The following is a 17,417-nucleotide window of genomic DNA, read 5'->3' on the forward strand; positions in this document are numbered from 1 at the left end:
GTTTGCCTGTCTCCAGGGAGCAGAGCTGAGGGCTCTCCCATTTCACTTTCCAGGCAGGAGGCCACAGGCCTCCGCGGAGCTGAGAGCCACAGAGCCTCTCGCTCCCCGCTGGGGAACTGGCTCTGGGGAGGGCTGCTTCCTGTAAGCGCAGGCCAGACCCCTGGTCCCCTCCCCCAGGCACCGGCTGAAGCCCGCCCTCCCGCCTTCCCTGGACCCACAGAGCAGCACCGATGGCCCGTGAGTCACCTCTGGCGGCAGAGACACAAGCAGAACGAGGCTCTGCCACCCAAGGGTTGCCAGCCCGCAGCCAGGCCGCCAGAAGCGTGCTCGCCACAGCCCGCGGCCCCGCCCGCCAGCTCAGGAGGGCAGCGGAGCCCAGGACCCTACCTTTGTAAGGATGCACCATCCCTTCCACCACCTGCACCGTGTCATCCCCCTGCAACTGCAGGGACACGTCCCCCACCGCATCCACCAGCTCTGTGAAGAAGTCCGCGATCTCGGGGCAGTCCTGCAAGAACACGTAGCGGTCCTGGCGGTTGGTGAAGTAGGAGTCGCTCAGGTTCGCGCTGCAGGGAGGAAAGAAGCAGCTGAGGACTCGGGCAGGACCACGGCGGGTCCCAGGGAACCAGCAGGGACGGGGCAGTGACAAACACGGACGAGGACCCCACGGCAGAGACCGAGTTCCCAGCAGCTCCCCTGAGCGTGAGGTGACACAAAGGAGGGAGCCGCAGAGCCCCGCCCCTCAGAGTCGACAATCAGCTGAGAGGAGAACGCCACTTATAAAGCCAACTACCCCACAGGGCTCGTCACCAATGCCCAGGCTTTAGAATCAGAAGATGTGGACCCGCCATTCCGGCTTGTTCTTCCTGTGTCACTGGTCTAGTCTCCCGTGGATACAGCGAGGAGAGCACGACGCGGGTCTCCGCGGGGGGTCACAGCGACAGCACACACAGGGCGCAGGGCGGGGCCTGGCAGCCACCAAGCGCTCTGCAAGCCGCGGCTCCCTCCTGACGGCCCTTGGCGGGCCTCCCGCTGCCACAGCAGACGCGCTGCCGCGGAAGACACTGACACGGTGTGACGACTAGACCAGAAACGTACGACCACGTTCTCGGAGGCTTACGAAGATGGGTCTTCCCTTCTCTGTGTTCTGCAAACCTCTGCCCTGGACGATATCAAGGGGAGGTCCTGCACGGAAGGCAGCAAACTAACCCACTCAAGATGACGTTGTTGTCAAAGAGGTACACCTTAATGTGCTGCAGGCCGATAGTCTCATTGAAGCGCTCGGGGATCAGGAGCCGGAGAAGCCCACGGAGGTTAGGCGTGTGGAAGAGGGAGACGCGAACCTGCTCTGGAAATCTCTGCAGCAGCGGGAGCAGCATCGTACGTGAGTTCTTCCTACCTAAACACGTGGGCAAGAGGAAGGACGAGGATGGGCGATTCACACCAGGAAAAACACCCCGCCTGCCGGGGGGAACCACCTACCGCCCGTCACAATCGGCCAGAACCCCTGGTGCCATCGCGAGCCCGAGGGGCTCAGACCGAATTCAGCTCTGGACACCACCACGTCTCAGAGCAAGACTGGAGCGGTCGGTGCAGCAGACCTGCCATTTGGGCACCCAGCACCCATTCACCCCACCCCACCCCCGCCCCGGGAACTGTACCCAAGTCCCTCCCAGGGGTACCACCCGCTCCACTCTCGGCATATCTACTCGGCGTAAAGAGGGCTCCACCCACCCTGAACCCTCACCCCAGCTCCACGGGAGGGCACCCGGGCCCAGGCGGGGCCGGTCAGCGCGAGACAAGGACAAGATGTCACGGCCAGATGGGCCTGGGGCCACCAAGGGCCACCGCGTGGAGCCTGAGAATAAAGCCAGCCCAAAGGAAGGAGGGCCAGCAGATGGGTCCTGGTGAACACCCAACCCCCCAAATCAACCTGCCCAGAGCAAGTCAGTCACGGGAGTCAAAAACAGTCTCTTTTTTGCCTAAGTTGTTTTTCCTTGGGCTTCCAGTCACTTGCTACGGAAGGAATGCTGATACTCTGGGCTGTCTTCAAACAGCCTTGCCTCTGCCCGGGACGGGGGAGACGAGAGCATAACTCGTGAAACAGGCTCCAAAAGAGGCAAACTCGGGGCAGGGAATGTGTCAGACCTACCTCTTGAGCCCCGTGTAAAGTCCAAGAGAATGGACACCTTGAGGTCTGAAGGAAACTTTGCTTGGAGTGACTTTTCTAGAGTGCTTTCCAGGCAATCTACCTACCGAGGAGAGAACCCAAAAGAACAAAAGTATAAGATCCAAAAAGATGATTATGTATTAAAAAAAGGATCTACTTTCCAGGTAACGCGCGCCCCCTCCCCGCTGCGCCCAGTCCTCTCGGAACACACACACACACACACACACACACACACACACACACACGCACACGTGCCCCGAGTGCTCAAGAGTCCGTACCACAGAGACCATTAATAGTAACCAGGCGACGCCACCTGGCACCCTTCTCCAGCCGGGCCTTAAGGAAGAGAGGGTCTGTGGGTCAGAGACGCGTTGCCCAAGCAGTCTGGACCTTGCCACTCTTGGAAAGGCTAAGAAAGACACCAGTGCTCGCACATTTCAACGGACAATCCCCACCGACACACAGCAAACAGTGCCTACACGCGGAGAGCACTTGGTAAATATTTGCTGAGCCGATGAATCCAACACACAACCTGCCCGCTGGCCACTCTCCATGAGCTGGACGTGACAGTCTTCTCCCAGAAGAACAAACAGGTTCCCCAAGCCTGCTGCTAAAAGCATGTCCTGAAGGCAGAGGGAGGCCTCCCTCTCAGAGCGGGAGAGGACAGAGTGCTTCTGACCCGGCGTCCCTCGTCCTCTGCCCCCCATCCCCGGCATTCTTCCCCAGCCCCTAGCTGTGCGTCTCTGGACAGCGATGAACAAGAAAACGCTGTGGGCACCAGGCCCGTCTCACCGCGTCAGAGCGCAAGGCGTCCTGAAATGAGGATAACAGAACCCCCTCACGTGCGCTCACGTGAAGTCAGCCTACACGCCGTGCCCGCGCACCACACCCCGCGCCGCGTGAACCAGTGGGTTCCGCTCCTTCCCATCTGGCCCACCTCACCGTGGGCGACGGCAGGTCCGGGTGGAACGAGGCTGACCACAGCCCAGGCGCCTGACCCCACCCCGACCTGCACTCCACTCATTTGTCTAGGACGGGGTCAGAAAATCTTTTCTGTAAAGGGCCAGGGAGTAAATACTCTGGGTCTGGTGGGCCGGATGGTCCCTGTCACAACCACCCAGCTCTGCAGTCCTGGCAAGAGAACAGCCACAGACAACACGTTTGTGAGCGAGCATGGCCGTGTTCCAACAAAGCTTTGTTTATGGACACGGGAATCTGAATTTCACACATTTTTCCTGTGTCACAGATAGCCTCCTCCTTTTCATTTTTCCTCCAATCATTCGAAAACACAAAAACCATTCTTAACCCACAGGCCATACAAAAACAGGCGGCGGGCCAGATGTGGCCTGCTGAGCCCTGGACTGGCAGACACGAGCAGCCCAGGAAGCCCTGTGCAGGGTGAGGAGGACACGTGAGCAAGGAGGAGCCCTCCCCACACCCCTCACTGGCCCTCCTAACACACCAGACAACCGGCAGCTGGCGGGGAGGCTTGACCCCAACTTCCCAGGGCCGTGTGGCCGGTGGGGGGGGAGGGGTGTCAGAGCGAATCTGCTGCCGTGGGGACCACCCGACCTCAAACCTTACCAGTTCCTGTTCCAGAGGACCCGTCCCCAGGTAGAGAGACGCCATCACGACCCGTCTCTTCGCCACTTTTATCTGGCCCTGAAAGAGGAAAAACAGTTGCCGATCATTCCCAACAGCCCACTGAGAAAACGTACAAGCCTCCAGGCTGAACTCGCTCACGCCTTACGGTGAGCTACCAAGTAAGGCCCCACGACCCTAATTTAAAATACTCCCCCCGAAAGTAACGCACGGCCCAACTGCACGAGCCACGACGCAGCCATCCAAAGAACGAGGGAGGTCTGTGCCGTGACCTGACAGGGCGCCCGCAACATACCGCTGAGATGAAAGCAACTTGCTCCCCCACCTACTGCCCCACCCCCCCGCACACCCTGCTGACACAGGGGCTTCACGACCGCCGAGAGCGGTCCCTGCGGGCCGAGCAGGAGGGCAGCGTGGGTGCCAACCTGCATGCCCCCTCTGCACCTGCATGGTTGACTTTTATAACGAGCAGGTACGAATTTCCTCTGCGGTGCGGACAGCTCCCTAGGGACGAAGACAGACCAGACCGGCATTCAAAGATGACTGTGACCTCGGTCCTCTCCCTAGACCTGCTCCAGCCCGGGGAACAATGACCTGACCCCCTCTGGAGTTCGAGGCACCCTGCCCCAGAGGGGGGTGGCGAGGGCAGAAAGGTCGGCGGCATTCCAACAGTCAGGCTCCGTCAGGCTCTCGAAGGCGACGGGAGGGCCAGGCCTCTGGGGAGGCGGCAGGCGGGAAGAGAGAAGCAGGAGGCAGGGCACGTGTCTGCTTCCCCACCAAAGAGGGACGCGGCCCCCCCAGCCCCCCAGCCCGCACAGGAGGGCCGCCCTGACTCCAGGAGCAGGCGAACACACTGGCAAGAGGCCTGCAGACAAGGAAAGCACGGAGAGTTTTCCCAGCTCGCCACCCCCTGTCTCTGTTTTGTTATTTATGAAGCGCTCCCGCGGGGACCGCGGGGACGCAGACCAACAACTCGGGTGCAGGCACCCCGGCTCAGGCAGCAGACCGCCTGCGGGTGCCGCCGCCAGGCCCGTGGGAGCAGCCTCGGCTGTAACGAGGGCTCGGGGCCAGGCAGACGGCAGGCTGCACTGCCCAGTCAGGGAACAAGGCCACTCTGTGGGCCCTGGGAAGAGATACATCCCACTCTGCACCACCCGTGCGGGGAGAACTGCCCTCGACTCCACCCAGAAGGCAGGACAGAAGGGCCTCCTCCCGGCCTGCCGGGCCAAGCCCCGGGGCCCTTCCTGTCCTCCGCGGCCCTGCCCGGGCAGGTGCGCAGCCTGGGGATCGCCACACGGAGACGCAGCCAGTCATTCACCCAGAAGAGACTAGAACACGAAAACCTGCCTCTGCAAAACCAGTTTCTTCAAGCCAAACACAGAACCAAGTAGGAGCAAAAGGCAAATGGCCTGACATCAGTTCTAGCCAAAAAGGACGCCCGGGACAGAGGAGCAGTGCAGGGGAGAGGTGGGGAGAGCCTGTACACAGACAGGGAAACACGCATGCACGCAGAATGCATTCTGGAACGAGCCAGTCAGAAATTATCACAGCAGGGCCAAAGGAGAAGGGGCGAGTACTCAGGTCAACTGCAGATCGTTCCGTAGGAAAGTTAATCTCTACATACATTTCCTACGACCTCCCCCCTTTCTGCCTGTCTGACCTCGTCAGACCTTAACTCTAACATCATTGCTAATTTGAACCCAGAGAGTTCATGTTAATAAAAATTAATCAGCTTCAGGGGCGCCCGGGTGGCTCAGTCGGTTAAGCGTCCGACTTCGGCTCGGGTCACGATCTCACAGTCCGTGAGTTCGAGCCCCGCGTCGGGCTCTGTGCTGACTGCTCAGAGCCTGGAGACTGTTTCGGATCCTGTGTCTCCCTCTCTCTCTGACCCTCCCCCGTTCATGCTCTGTCTCTCTCTGTCTCAAAAATAAATAAACGTTTAAAAAAAAATTTTTTTTTTTTTAAAAATTAATCAGCTTCAAATGAATTATTCCAATTCGCAGCTGAACCTGGAGGACCTGGGTGAGACCGGAAGACCTGGGCACTGAAGGCTCAAGCCGAGCCTGCCCGCCCCCCGGCCCTGCAAAGGTTAGCCCCTCCCCCAGTACAGAAAAGGCACAAACTGTAGACAAAGTCACAGGAAAGAACAGGACTCATAAGGCCTAAAACCGGATGTCCAAATCTCCCAGTGGTCTCTAAACACCTCCTCACCGAACAAGAGAATTCCAGCCACTTCCTACACATCGAGTGTCATCCGTGGCTCGGCCGGGTCTTCGTTTCTAGGACGTTCTGTGTCCTGAAGACGTTTGCAGGGGCCTTCGTGCCATAACTAGAGTAAGGTTCCTTTCGTCTCAGACCCCGTCGGCAAGGACGCCCACACCCCCTCACGAACCTCCCTTCTGATGGAACCAAAGCAGTCAGTCTGTCCGTAAGACTCGAAATCCAGGACCCGCCCCTCACGTGCCCACACGCTCTGGGCTGCTCTACCTGAGACGCGAGCCACACGAGGCATGCGAGCGTCCGAGGACAGTGCCATTCAACCATCTGTGAGGCTGAAAACCTAACAGGGAGAAGAACCCACAGCAACAAGCAGAGTAGCCATCAGAAACTGCCACAGCGCGGGGCGCCCGGGGCGGTGGGGGGGGGACTCAGAGAGTGAAGCGTCCGGCCTTTGATTTCGGCTCAGGTCATGATCCTGTGGTTTGTGAGTCAGGGCACCGCGTCAGGCTCTGTGTTAACAGTGCGGAGCCTGCTTGGGAGTCTCTCTCTCTCTGCTCCTCCCCTGCTCTCTCTCTCAAAATAAAAAAACTTAAAAAAAAAAAAAAAGAAAAAAAAGAAAAAAACTCCCAGAACAGAAGACACTTCTGCTCAGGACACCCTCCCACCCCCAAGTCCCCAAGCCTCTAGCTCAGACGTCCCTCCTTCTCTCCTGCGGACACAACTTACCTTCATGAGCTCAAAAAATTCCGCCGGGGAGGAAAGCACCCTGACGTGCGAGCTGCAGACCCCAAACTCCGGGACCAGGTTCCGGATCCACTGGAACCTGTGCACACCCTCTGGACACAGGCAGCAAGGAGGGGAGGTGACCTGGGGGACCGTTGGGGACAGCAAAGGAGCCAACAGCAGCCATGGTGACCTGGTTAAAGAGACATGCAAAGGGTCATACTTCTCAAACACTCCCTTAGAAGTCTGTCCCAGCTACCGGGGGACAGGTGGAAATGGAGGGTTTTTGTGTTTTAACCGATTTCAGATTTTCTAGCCTAGTTCAGGTAAGCCCGAGGGCTTTTCCTTCAGCCCGTCTGAGCCGAGCAACTTAAGAAGTGCCAAGGCCTAGAGAGAAACCCCAAACTGGCAGCTGGGTCCAAACAACTCCAAATCGAGAGCGGCCACGAGTAAACTCACGGAAGCCACCGCACGCGCTCGACACGGAGGCGCCCCGACAAACCCGCCTGCACAGAGCCACTGAAGGCCACCTGGAACGAAGGCAGGCCCGGGATGAGGGTGATCACCGCAACCCAGGCCGCCAGCTGTGTGGCTGCAGAGGCAAACAAGGCTTTTATTTAGGGCAGGACCTAGAAAAACAAAGTCTTCTCTTTAATACTCAGCTGTGGAGAGAAGAGCTGGAGCAGGAAGAGCCTGGAGGAGGGGGGCCACCTCGGCCGTGGCGACAATCGCCCCCCCTCGGCCCTGGGACACACCGTCCCCGGGGCTCACGCCACATAAAGCTGCGCCCCAGACCGGCTCTACTCCGCTGAGGCAGAGACAGTGGCAACCGAGGTCCTGCCCTCGCGCCCGCGGATCCGCAGGTCTGCCGCCCGCCCCGGCTGGCACCTCCATGGGGACAGGGAGGGAGGGGCAATACACCCGGGGCCCCACGCGAGCCCGGGCCGACTCTGAATCCCAGCAAGCAGCAGCAGGAAATCCCTGTGCCGTGCGTGACCTTCTACCGCAGCTCCGCGAGGGGCTCTGGGGAAGGGACGCTGCAACACCCCAAGGCCTGAAGAGCCACAGATTCCAGGAAGATGATTTCATTCACTTGCCTCATGCTAGAGCGCTGAATCTTCCCAGGGCCTGCGAACGTCCCTACACAGGCGCCAGATGGCCCACAGCTGTGCTTCCCAGAAAGCCCATCGGTCTGTCCCGGCCGACTCATTGCCAAAAACGCTTTAGTCAGCGGGTGCAAGGTAGCGGTTCCCTGGATCCAGGGAAGTTGGGGACTGGCCTGGGGCCCCACGGTGCAGAGGGAGGAGAGCAGCTAGCCTTTCCCGCTGTCTGCGATGCAGTGGGGGGGGGGGGGGGGTTGACGACACTCGGGGCCACCGGCTCGCTAAGGTTCTCAGGTGATGAGCGGCAGCTGGCAAGCAAAAGGCCTAGACACGTAGACTAGCAGCTGCTGCCTCAATTTCCCAAACCGTAGGCCTTGTTCCTGCAGTGCTCAAAGACAGCTTCCAGAAGGAGAGGGAAAGACGCTCCAGTCCAATGGAAGACCACGAGATGCTGGGAAAGTCTGCGGGACAATCCATCCGAAGGCCCGAAGGGGGCCTAAAGTCTACCAGTCATTCAGTAAACATGGTCCATCCGAGGCGGAAAACCCCACAGCAGCAGCACCAGACCGACGTACCCCCAGTCTCACGGCACCTGTCATCTCTCAGACCAAAGAAAGGACCAGGGCGCCAGCCAACACCCCGGGCCACACCCCCCATCTGGGCCCAGAGACTGCAATCAGCTTCCCAAAAGGGAGATGCGGAAACACGTCCTCGGCACACGGCAACCCAGGAGGGGGCCAGCGCGGGCCCGGGGCCTCCATCCCGGTCATCACGCGAGCAGCCCCCTGGCCCGTGAGAGGCACAGGGGAAGAGCTGCCCGGCCCCGGACTGCCACGAGCCCAGCGGCCTCACAAGCTGACACGCCTGAGATCCTCCAAGAACGACACAAGACACAGGCGCTGCCATTAATTAAAGGTCAAAACATACAGCACGTGGGCTTCGAGTGACCGGAAAGGGGAGCTCTCGGCGCCTGAGCCCCGGAGGCCTTACAACACCTGCCTTCAGACGGGCTCCCTGAGGGCTGCCCCAGGAGAGGGGAGGGGCGAGCAAACCTAAGGAGTGGGAACTGGCAAAAGCCACCGTGAGCGGGAAAACTGGTCTCGGCGGCCAGTCCCCATGACACACACGCCAAGGGGTCCAGCGTCGGCCCCGTCCTGCCCGGGAGAGGCCCAGGGCAGGCTCGGGCGGGCCAGGCTCAGGGCTGCCCTGGGCAGGTCTCGTCCCTGCCAGGCAGCTTTCCCCGGGAATGTTCCACCAGGGCCTCCGTCCAAGATCTGTTGAGGGCTTTTTTATGTTGGCTTCCTGTTTAATCTGTGTACTGACAGGTTTATTTTTGCTAGAGAGGAGAAGGAGCTGAGAGGTGGCAGGGGCCCGGGGGGGGGTGGGGGGAGACCCCGCCCTCAAGTGGCAATTTCGCACACCCAAAGTGGAAGGCACTTTGGAAAGGAGCAAAGCCTTCTACAAAGGGCCCCACGGTGCGGCACGGGCGTGGGGAGACCACGTGTGGCCAGGTGACGATCTAACTCGAAACGAAGGGCCCCGGCCAGGGCAGGCACAGCCAAGCCAGAGTCCGCTTGGGGGCCCACGCTGTTCCTTCACCTCAGCCAGAAGCCCATGGGGGGGGGCTGGTTCCCGCTTTCCACAGCCTAACTCCTGGGAATCTTCCCAGAAAAGGTTCCTTCCAGTGCCAGCAGCAACCCCACTGCACAGTAACCCCAGTCTCCAGGGGCGACCACCTGTGCGGGCAAGTCCCCGCACCCCAGGGAGGTTTACTAAGAAACCGCACGTCCCAGGTCGGGAACCGAAGCCCCGAGAGATCTGAGGAGCTGTGGTTACTTTACCAAAAAAGCACAGCCATGTCGGTCACACACACACACACACACAATTTCCACATCGAGACCCGGACGCCCCTGAATCATCTCTCTGGTACCACCTAGCCCCGGTTTCTAGTTACGAAGAGAGGAAGTGGGGAGAGGGGGTTGGGGACCCGATTACAGCTTCTGCTGACGACCCGGCCTCCCAAGGCAAGCCCCTTTACTCGGAATACCATGGAAGTTTGGAGAACAGGGCTAGGGCAAGCGGGTGCCAGAGGCAACAACAAACCTAGCGCACTGACACCGCCCCCCCCCCCCCCAAATTCTAAAAGTGGAACAAAGCAGCACGCCCTCCGAAGGGCAGGCTCCGGCCACCGCGGGATGGCAGGCCCGCAAAGGTTCAGCCCCGAGGCTTAAGGCTTCGGGCAGAGAATCTGCAGAGTCCCGCACTGGGGAGTCGGCTGGGTGTTAGGGCTCAGGACCCCTGACGTGGGGCCCTTCCTCCCCCTGGGTGAGGGGGGCGAGGGGAAGGCTTCAGGGTGACTCCAGGAGGGCACAGTAAGTATGAAGGGAGGGGAGCCGTGGGGGGGGGCGGCGCGGGGAGCGAAGTCTCTTCTCACCATCTCTAAGAGGAACCCACATCTGAACCGCCTTGACCGAGGAGGCTCTTTTCCCTGAGCCCCCAGACCGGCGGCCACCACTAAGTGAAAACAGTGGAAGCCCACCTGGCCCAAGGGGTGATCCCAGGTGGGACAGAGCGGCCCAGCGTCCGCCGAGGCACGGGGAGGCGGGGGGACTGGAGTTCGTGACAGTCAGCCGCTGGGAAACGGCAGAAGAGCCACGGAGACACAACTGGACACCGCTCCTGACCCCGGGGGCCTCAGGGGAAAGAGGAGGTGTTTCTCCTTCTCGTGGGGAGACAGGAGTTGTCATTTCACCAAACATCCTGGAGCTGCAGGTGCTCCATGGAAAAACACTGGCACACCTTGCATTTTTCCTCCGTCTGGATGCGCAACAGGGTGCCTGGAGGTCCAACCCCGCTCCCCCGTGGCCAGCGGCGAGAGGCCACCGAAGGCAGGCAAACACCAGAGGATCACACCCCGGTCTACACTTCCCATGTCCCCTCCACAGCCTCTCCGCCTCGGAGGACAGGGGTCTGCCTCCCAGGGGCTGCGGAAGGTCACCTGCCCCAGCGGGAACCAAACAAGCGGGCCGCCCTCTCAGGGGTCTTCTCAAAAGGGGGCATCCCGGGCTCTGAACAAAGAAAACAGCGATGCTACAGGACTGTCCTCAGACACTAACCACAAATCCTCCACGGACAGCACAGGAGCCCTACCCCCTGTCCCGTACCGCACTCGGGATACTAACTAAGTGGCCCCCACCGTGGGCTCGGCCATGCTCCGAAGGTCCGTGGGCTCTTCTGGAACTGTAAGATAAGATTCGTGGTACAAGCTCTGTGGCTTGGATCCCATCCAAATCTGTACAAAATGACGAAAAAATGAAGTTTTTAAGAGAAACCAAGCTCGGTGGACTGCAATATTTTCAGAAACTACTTTTTAAGAAAAACCCACCCTCCCCCCAGTCATGCACACTGAAACGTCAAAAAGTGAGCTAATGAGAAAAGAGCAACAGTCATAGCACTTCCTGAGAAAAGCTCTCAAGAAACTACATGAAGGCACCGTACTTCCTGCGTCCCCGGCAGCAGGCGGCCCTTCCTGACTAGCGCAAGACCCGAGCCCGAGAAAGGGAAGTGAGTGTGAATTCCCGTAGGTTACAAAAGACCAACGGCCCTCTGCACTCCCACCACAAGTCCAGCGTGAGAGGCTGCGGCTGCCAGCACTTGGCTACGTGCTGACCAGCTAGAGGACCGTCCTCTGGACTTGCCCAAAAGGAAGTCGCTCACATCCAGGGGCCAGAAATCCCACAGAACCCACAAGATGGTGTGGTCGGTCGGTGAGAGCACCAGACACAGCACAAGTGCCTGTCGAGAACCAATCACACGTTCAACTAATCCAAAGGCTGGGACAGGCCTGACTTCCCAGCAGCCTCGAAAAGAACTCGTTTACGTGAATCAGATCACATGTTCACAAGTGGACGATCTATCCAAACGCTTTAATCCAGGCTCCCTGCTAACTCTCTAGGGGCACATAGCTGACTGACCCAGCCTAATGCACGTCCCCAGCCGCAGTGTGCTGGGGGACAGTCACGGTTAACGTGAACTCAACAAAGCTACAATTTAAAAGTCTGTCCACTAATGCCCTGCAGGATCAAGTTTGAATTATTTGGGGGAAATTACGCTCTAAGTATCCCCCTCCCACCCATTCTATTACTGTAAATAAACCAAGAGCAGGCTCTACTAAACCCTAACAAGTAAGGAGCATTACAAAGTTTAAAGAAAAACTGATTTCTGGAAATCTGGTGGTCCCTCAGAGTAGAAGACACTACCAAGCTGAACCGGAGGGTGCTGACCTGCCATTACAACTGAAGACAATCTAACTGAAAGGACGGCCTTCTGGGGGCGCCTGGGCGGCTCAGTCGGTTGGGCATGCAACTTCAGCTCAGGTCATGATCTCACGGTTCGTGGGTTCGAGCCCCAGGTCGGGCTCTGTGCTGACAGCTCTGAGCCTGGAGCCTGCTTCGGACTCTGTGTCTCCCTCTCTCTCTCTCTGCCCCTCCCTCGCTTGGTGCTCTGTCTCTGTCTCTCTCTCTCTCTCAAAAATAAATGTTAAAAAAAAATTAAGGAAGGAAGAAAGAAAGAGAGAGAGAAAGAAAAGAAAAAGAACAAACGAACAGCCTTCTGGGTCTCTGTTTCCCTCTAACTCACGTTCGGAGCCCCCTCACCACTCCTCATACTCACACCTACCCACACACCTAGAAGAGAGAAAACAGGACTTAGTCTCAAAAACAAAGCCCTTTCTGCACATATAGCTCAAACTGAAAATCATTTGTTTGGTGTTTTTTTAGAGAAGGAGGCCACAAAGAAAATATTTCCTCGCATGGCAGGCAAGCTCAAGGTTAGGAACCAGCGCCCCCCTGACACACTTCCCACTGAGGTTCATCTACTCCAAATAACAAGTCGATTCTGTGCAGCCTGATGACTCCAAAGTATCTGGTGTCGGCTGCCCCTCCTGAGCTCCAGATCTGTCAGAACACCTCCACCTGGACGTGCCTGGATACTAGTGGGCCTGCCCCGAGGTCACCTTATCATCACCCCCACACCCAGTCCCCTTTCTTACCCCCTGTTTGGGTGAAGCGTGCCTCCATTCACGCAGTCACCCAAGTCAAACACACGACCCACCCCCCAGGCACTCCCCCTGCGCCTCCCCCAGCAGAGCGGATTCTACCTCCCACTCCCCACCGCCTCAGGCCCAGACCACTCTGAAAGGAAGCTACAAGAAATCTCAGAGCTTGCCTCCCTGGGTCTCAGCCCAGAGGATGTTTGTTCCTAGCTCCTCTCTCCACCTCCCTTCCCTACTCAGCGCCCCCGGTCAGCTCCTGGAAATGACTTGAGAACTGCCTTCCGCCTCTGCTGCTACAATCAGCAGCCCACATCATTCAGGATCCTTCCCTGAACACCACCAGCTCCCCCTTCTCTCCCTAGCCTGCTCCTATGCTCCAAAACGCAGCTCTGAGATCACAGCCACCAGGAAGCCTTCTGTGACCTCCCGGTGTGCCCCTTAGGTGCAGCCGTGACCTTCTACCTTACTCTACTATTTCTTCTGTTATGGGTCTGAGCATCTTGAAGGTGGGGCTATGTCTTTACCTGTCTTCCTAGGCATCTACGCACAGCAGAGCAGCGCCCTACACACGCATGCTGAATAAACGAATGAACCCAACAGTCCAAAGCGATAATGAGTCAGATGCCTGCTCAAGAGAAAAACGGTATTTCTAGATCACTAATTGGAAGTAATTTTAAGTAGCATTCTCTGTCACTATGGCTGTCTCTGTAACTAACAAGGAAACCGCTGCAAGGAAAGAACCCCCCTTTCCCCCCCCCCCCCCCCCCCCCCCGCGTGTTAGCCACGAGGATTCACCAGGCACTCCGACCGCTGAGTCAGACTGGCAGAGCCAAAATCTGAAAAAGTCTAAGCTCATGACTACACAGAACTATTATCAATGAATCAACGACCAGAGTTACAAGAAACCACATCATTCGGGGAATGAGGCGTTGCGAGGTACAACCGTATGATTGGAGGAGAAACGAAAGTCAGCAGCCAATAGAGGATGAGTGGCCACACAAGACCAGAGAAACCCCAACACCAAGGCCACAAAGAGTCCGGGAAAATCTGCAAACCCGTAAGGCAGTAAGGCAAGAAGGAAAAAAAAAGGGTCAGAAAGCTACAGTGTTGTCACAACGCTGGTCGCAGCACTTATCGGCAGTCAGTCCTGGTAGCATTTTTCCCCTAAGGATTATAAAACACAAATTTCAGACACTTGTGTGTCTTTGGTGTAAGTGAGTTTCTGGTTTAACTGTTGACCCAGAGATACAACTCCCTCTCTCCGCTTAATCAAAAAGAAATACGGTGCCACACCTACTGCCTCCATTTACCAAAAGGACTTCGGGAAGTCAGTTTACTGACTCTCCCCACTGCCACCCTCTCCGCCCCCTCCACACACACACACACACAAATCACTCAAGAGAAATGTCTTTTTCAGAAGAATTTGTTCATAGTCAATTCCAATGCTAAACAGCAATTAACAACGAAGTGTTCTTCCTAGAGTTTAAACATATACAGGGAAATTACAAAACTGCCTGAACACCTCATCTTTGAGGAGAGCACATTTCGTGAATCTTTAAACCAAATTTCCCAGTGGTTTGATGCCGAGATGTGGAAGTCATCTGACTTCACTACCCACTGCAATGGCTGGGTCTTGGCCAAACACCAAGTACAGAAAACGCTGAGGCCACCTCTGCCCTGCCCCCGCCGGTTTCGCTGATATGAAACTTAAAGCCATTCTGATCAGCAAGCTTCTAAGGGCTCAATATAGCCCCGATGCTATCACCTAAAAGTTACTCTGAATCAAACTCGATTGTTTACTGAAAATCATCCACCGTAACCCAGGATGAAGCAGGCTGCTTTCCATACCTAGAAACAGCACGCATGACTGGACCACAGATCTGTGCACGGAAAGTCAGGAGGTCTCATCCTCACCCAAGTAACACAGATAAAATCTAAGACAACGCAAACCCTACTAAGGCATTTACGTCTAAGATCTTTTTCTTTTTTTTTTTTTTTTGTTTTCTCTTAAAGGATCAAAGGGGGCGCCTGGGTGGCTCAGTGGGTTGAGCCTACTGACTTCGGCTCAGGTCATGATCTCGTGGTTCGCGAGTTTGAGCCCCACGTCGGGCTCTGTGTGGACAGCTCGGAGCCTGGAGCCTGCTTCGGATCCTGTGTCTCCCTCTCTCTCTGCCCCTCCCCAGCTCATGCTCTGTCTCTCTCTCTCTCTCTCTCTCTGTCAAAAATAAATAAACATTAAAAAAAAAATTTAAAGGATCAAGGGTAAGACTTGAGTGTCTCTGATAAGAAAACCATTTGCACACAAGAAATCTTTTTTTTTTCTTTTTACATTAGCACTAACAGCAGGCCTCTTAGGTCAGCATGTTCTAGGCAAATGTTGACTCTGAAAGCCCACTGCCTGAACAAACCGCTTCAAAGCCTCCCTCGCCATTTACATAAGTCACTTCAGTACTTTTCCAGAACACGGGCCCTTTGAAAAGTGTCGGGGGGGGGGGGGTCGAGTGGTTCCTCTTCCCTGGCCTTAGAGTCACTGACTCAGGATTGCTTCACCGCCCTCTCGGGCAGGATGTGAGAAGCGCTGCACGAACACAATCCCGGCTGAGCTGATTCACTCCGGCCGAGCCACCCCGCGGCCAGGACCACGTAAGGAAAAGACCCCCTCCGAACCCAAGCGGTGTCTCTCGCCACCGGACCCCGCCACGCCAGCCGCCGGGGCCCGGGGCGCCCGAGCTCGGCCCCCCCGCGTGAGCGCGCACTCCCGGCGCGGAGGGAGGCAGGGCTGCGGCCGCGACCCCGCCACGGCCGGCCCGGCCGCCTCTCACCTCCTGCGCCGGCGGTCCCGGTTCCTGCCCAGGCGGTCGGACAGGCGCCCCAGGAGCGCGGCCAGCCCGGGGCGGCCGGGCAGCAGGCCCAGCAGTCGCCTCCAGAGCACCGGCCCCGCCGCCGCCGCTGCCGCCGCCGCCATGGAGACTCGGCGCTTCCGCTTCCGGCGCGCAAGAACTTTATTGACAGCGGCGCTCGCGGACAAGTGGCGGCGGGGGCGGGGCGGGCGCAGGTGTGCAGGCGGCGCGCGGGGCGCAGGCGCAGACGCCGCGGGAGCGTCCCGCGCGCCCGAGTCGCCTGGCCTCGCGAAGTCCCCGCCGTGCCCGACGCCGGGGCTCCCGAGCAGGTGCGGCGGGCAGGCCCGGGGAACGTGCGGCTCTGCGAGCCGAGGGCCGCGTCCGTGGAACCGGGAGCACCTTCTCTAGCCGATCTTCGAAAAGAAGATGTGGCAATGTCCTGAGGGGCAGGGGAGATGGCTCTGACCCGAAACGTGGGGTTCCTCGGCCGACCCACGTGGACTGGGACTTGGGAACCGGAAGAGCCGTAGGAGGTGGCCACATCGTCCTTGTCCCGGGGTGGGGGTGTTGTGGACACACGGGATGCAAAACATTCCGAACTCCGCTTCCACCCAGGTATCCCACGGAAGTCAGTTACGCGTTCCCTGCAAGAATGTTCGTCTCAGCATTGTTCATGATACCAAAAATGTGGAAGCAATCAACAGTGGGAGAGTTGGTGAAATAAATAATGGGGCATCGCTGCGTGGGAAGACCGCGCGCAGCCATAAAGAATTACGTCCTAGAAGAATCTTGAGTGACACAAGTGGAAAATCCAGATTTTAGTAGTATGGAGCTTATCTCGTTGGGAAAATTAAAAATTGGACAGAGCATCGTGTGCAGACACACTGAAAGTAAATACACAAAACCGCTAACATTGTTTACGTGGGCTATTCAAGAGTTTCCAACTTGTTTACGACCAACGAGCGTTTCAGATTGTTTCAAGCTTTCCTTTACGTTTAGAGAGCTTTACAAATACAAGGTGGACTCTGATTCACCTCTTCCGAGTTAGAAGTGGTGAATCATCAAATTTCCTAATTTCCAGTAACTAGGATGAGACCATCCATTGCATGATTCCACTTTTGCACGGGGCCTAGGACAAGGGGTAGTTGTAGGGTCAAGTGGCTGAATGCCTGCACCATGATGTTCAATGGTGACCACAGGAGCATTCTACCCATCCAGAAGAGAGCTGGCAGCTTCTTTTTGCATGTGGCGGTGGTGCTTTGCCGGGTGAGGTATTGAGTGAGACAGACAACCATAGTACTGTCCCGTTGGCGATTTCCCATCTAAAATAAATCGTAGCTAATACGGTCGTATTACAGCATGGTAAGTTACACCAGTAAGTTTTTACGTATAAACAGCAGGCAATGACCCAGTGCCTTCTGAAGCCACCCACCTAGAGCCTCTGTCCTTCATGGCTACTTTGAAACTGTCAGAGCTGCTACCAGAATGAGGCAACCACGACTTTGCCCTAGGACGTGCACATTTAGAAGTTGCAAAAATTTTAAATAATGGTTTTCAGGGATTGAGCAATTTTTTTTAGTGGTTGCATCTACCCGATGACAAGACAAACACTTTCCACCAGGAGAGACGTCGGCTGGTTAGCGAGCACAGGTAAAGGAGATGTCACTCTCAGGTGACACAGGTGGCCCAGAGAAGAGGCCTGGGAG

The 17,417-nt window shown here is 57.3% G+C and overlaps 1 protein-coding gene across 6 annotated transcripts in view; it reads right to left on the minus strand.

Annotated features, from left to right (window-relative positions):
* Positions 1–15,847, minus strand: part of PGS1 (phosphatidylglycerophosphate synthase 1) — a 339,697-nt gene extending 323,850 nt beyond the window's left edge. For all 6 annotated transcript variants that reach the window (XR_007459048.1, XM_049635574.1, XM_049635575.1 and 3 more), the window contains exons 1-6: positions 15,694–15,847; positions 6,719–6,908; positions 3,755–3,832; positions 2,149–2,252; positions 1,210–1,395; positions 388–566 (exon numbers count right to left, since the gene is read on the minus strand). Coding sequence is in view for 5 of the 6 variants with exons in the window: in XM_049635574.1 (XP_049491531.1) it covers positions 388–566; positions 1,210–1,395; positions 2,149–2,252; positions 3,755–3,832; positions 6,719–6,908; positions 15,694–15,836 (880 nt within the window). In the remaining variant the exon portion in view is untranslated. The remainder of the gene's footprint in view (positions 1–387; positions 567–1,209; positions 1,396–2,148; positions 2,253–3,754; positions 3,833–6,718; positions 6,909–15,693) is intronic.
* Between the last annotated feature and the right edge of the window lie 1,570 nt (positions 15,848–17,417).

Source organism: Panthera uncia, chromosome E1, assembly GCF_023721935.1.
Source record: "Panthera uncia isolate 11264 chromosome E1, Puncia_PCG_1.0, whole genome shotgun sequence".
Classification (NCBI taxonomy): Eukaryota; Metazoa; Chordata; class Mammalia; order Carnivora; family Felidae; genus Panthera; species Panthera uncia.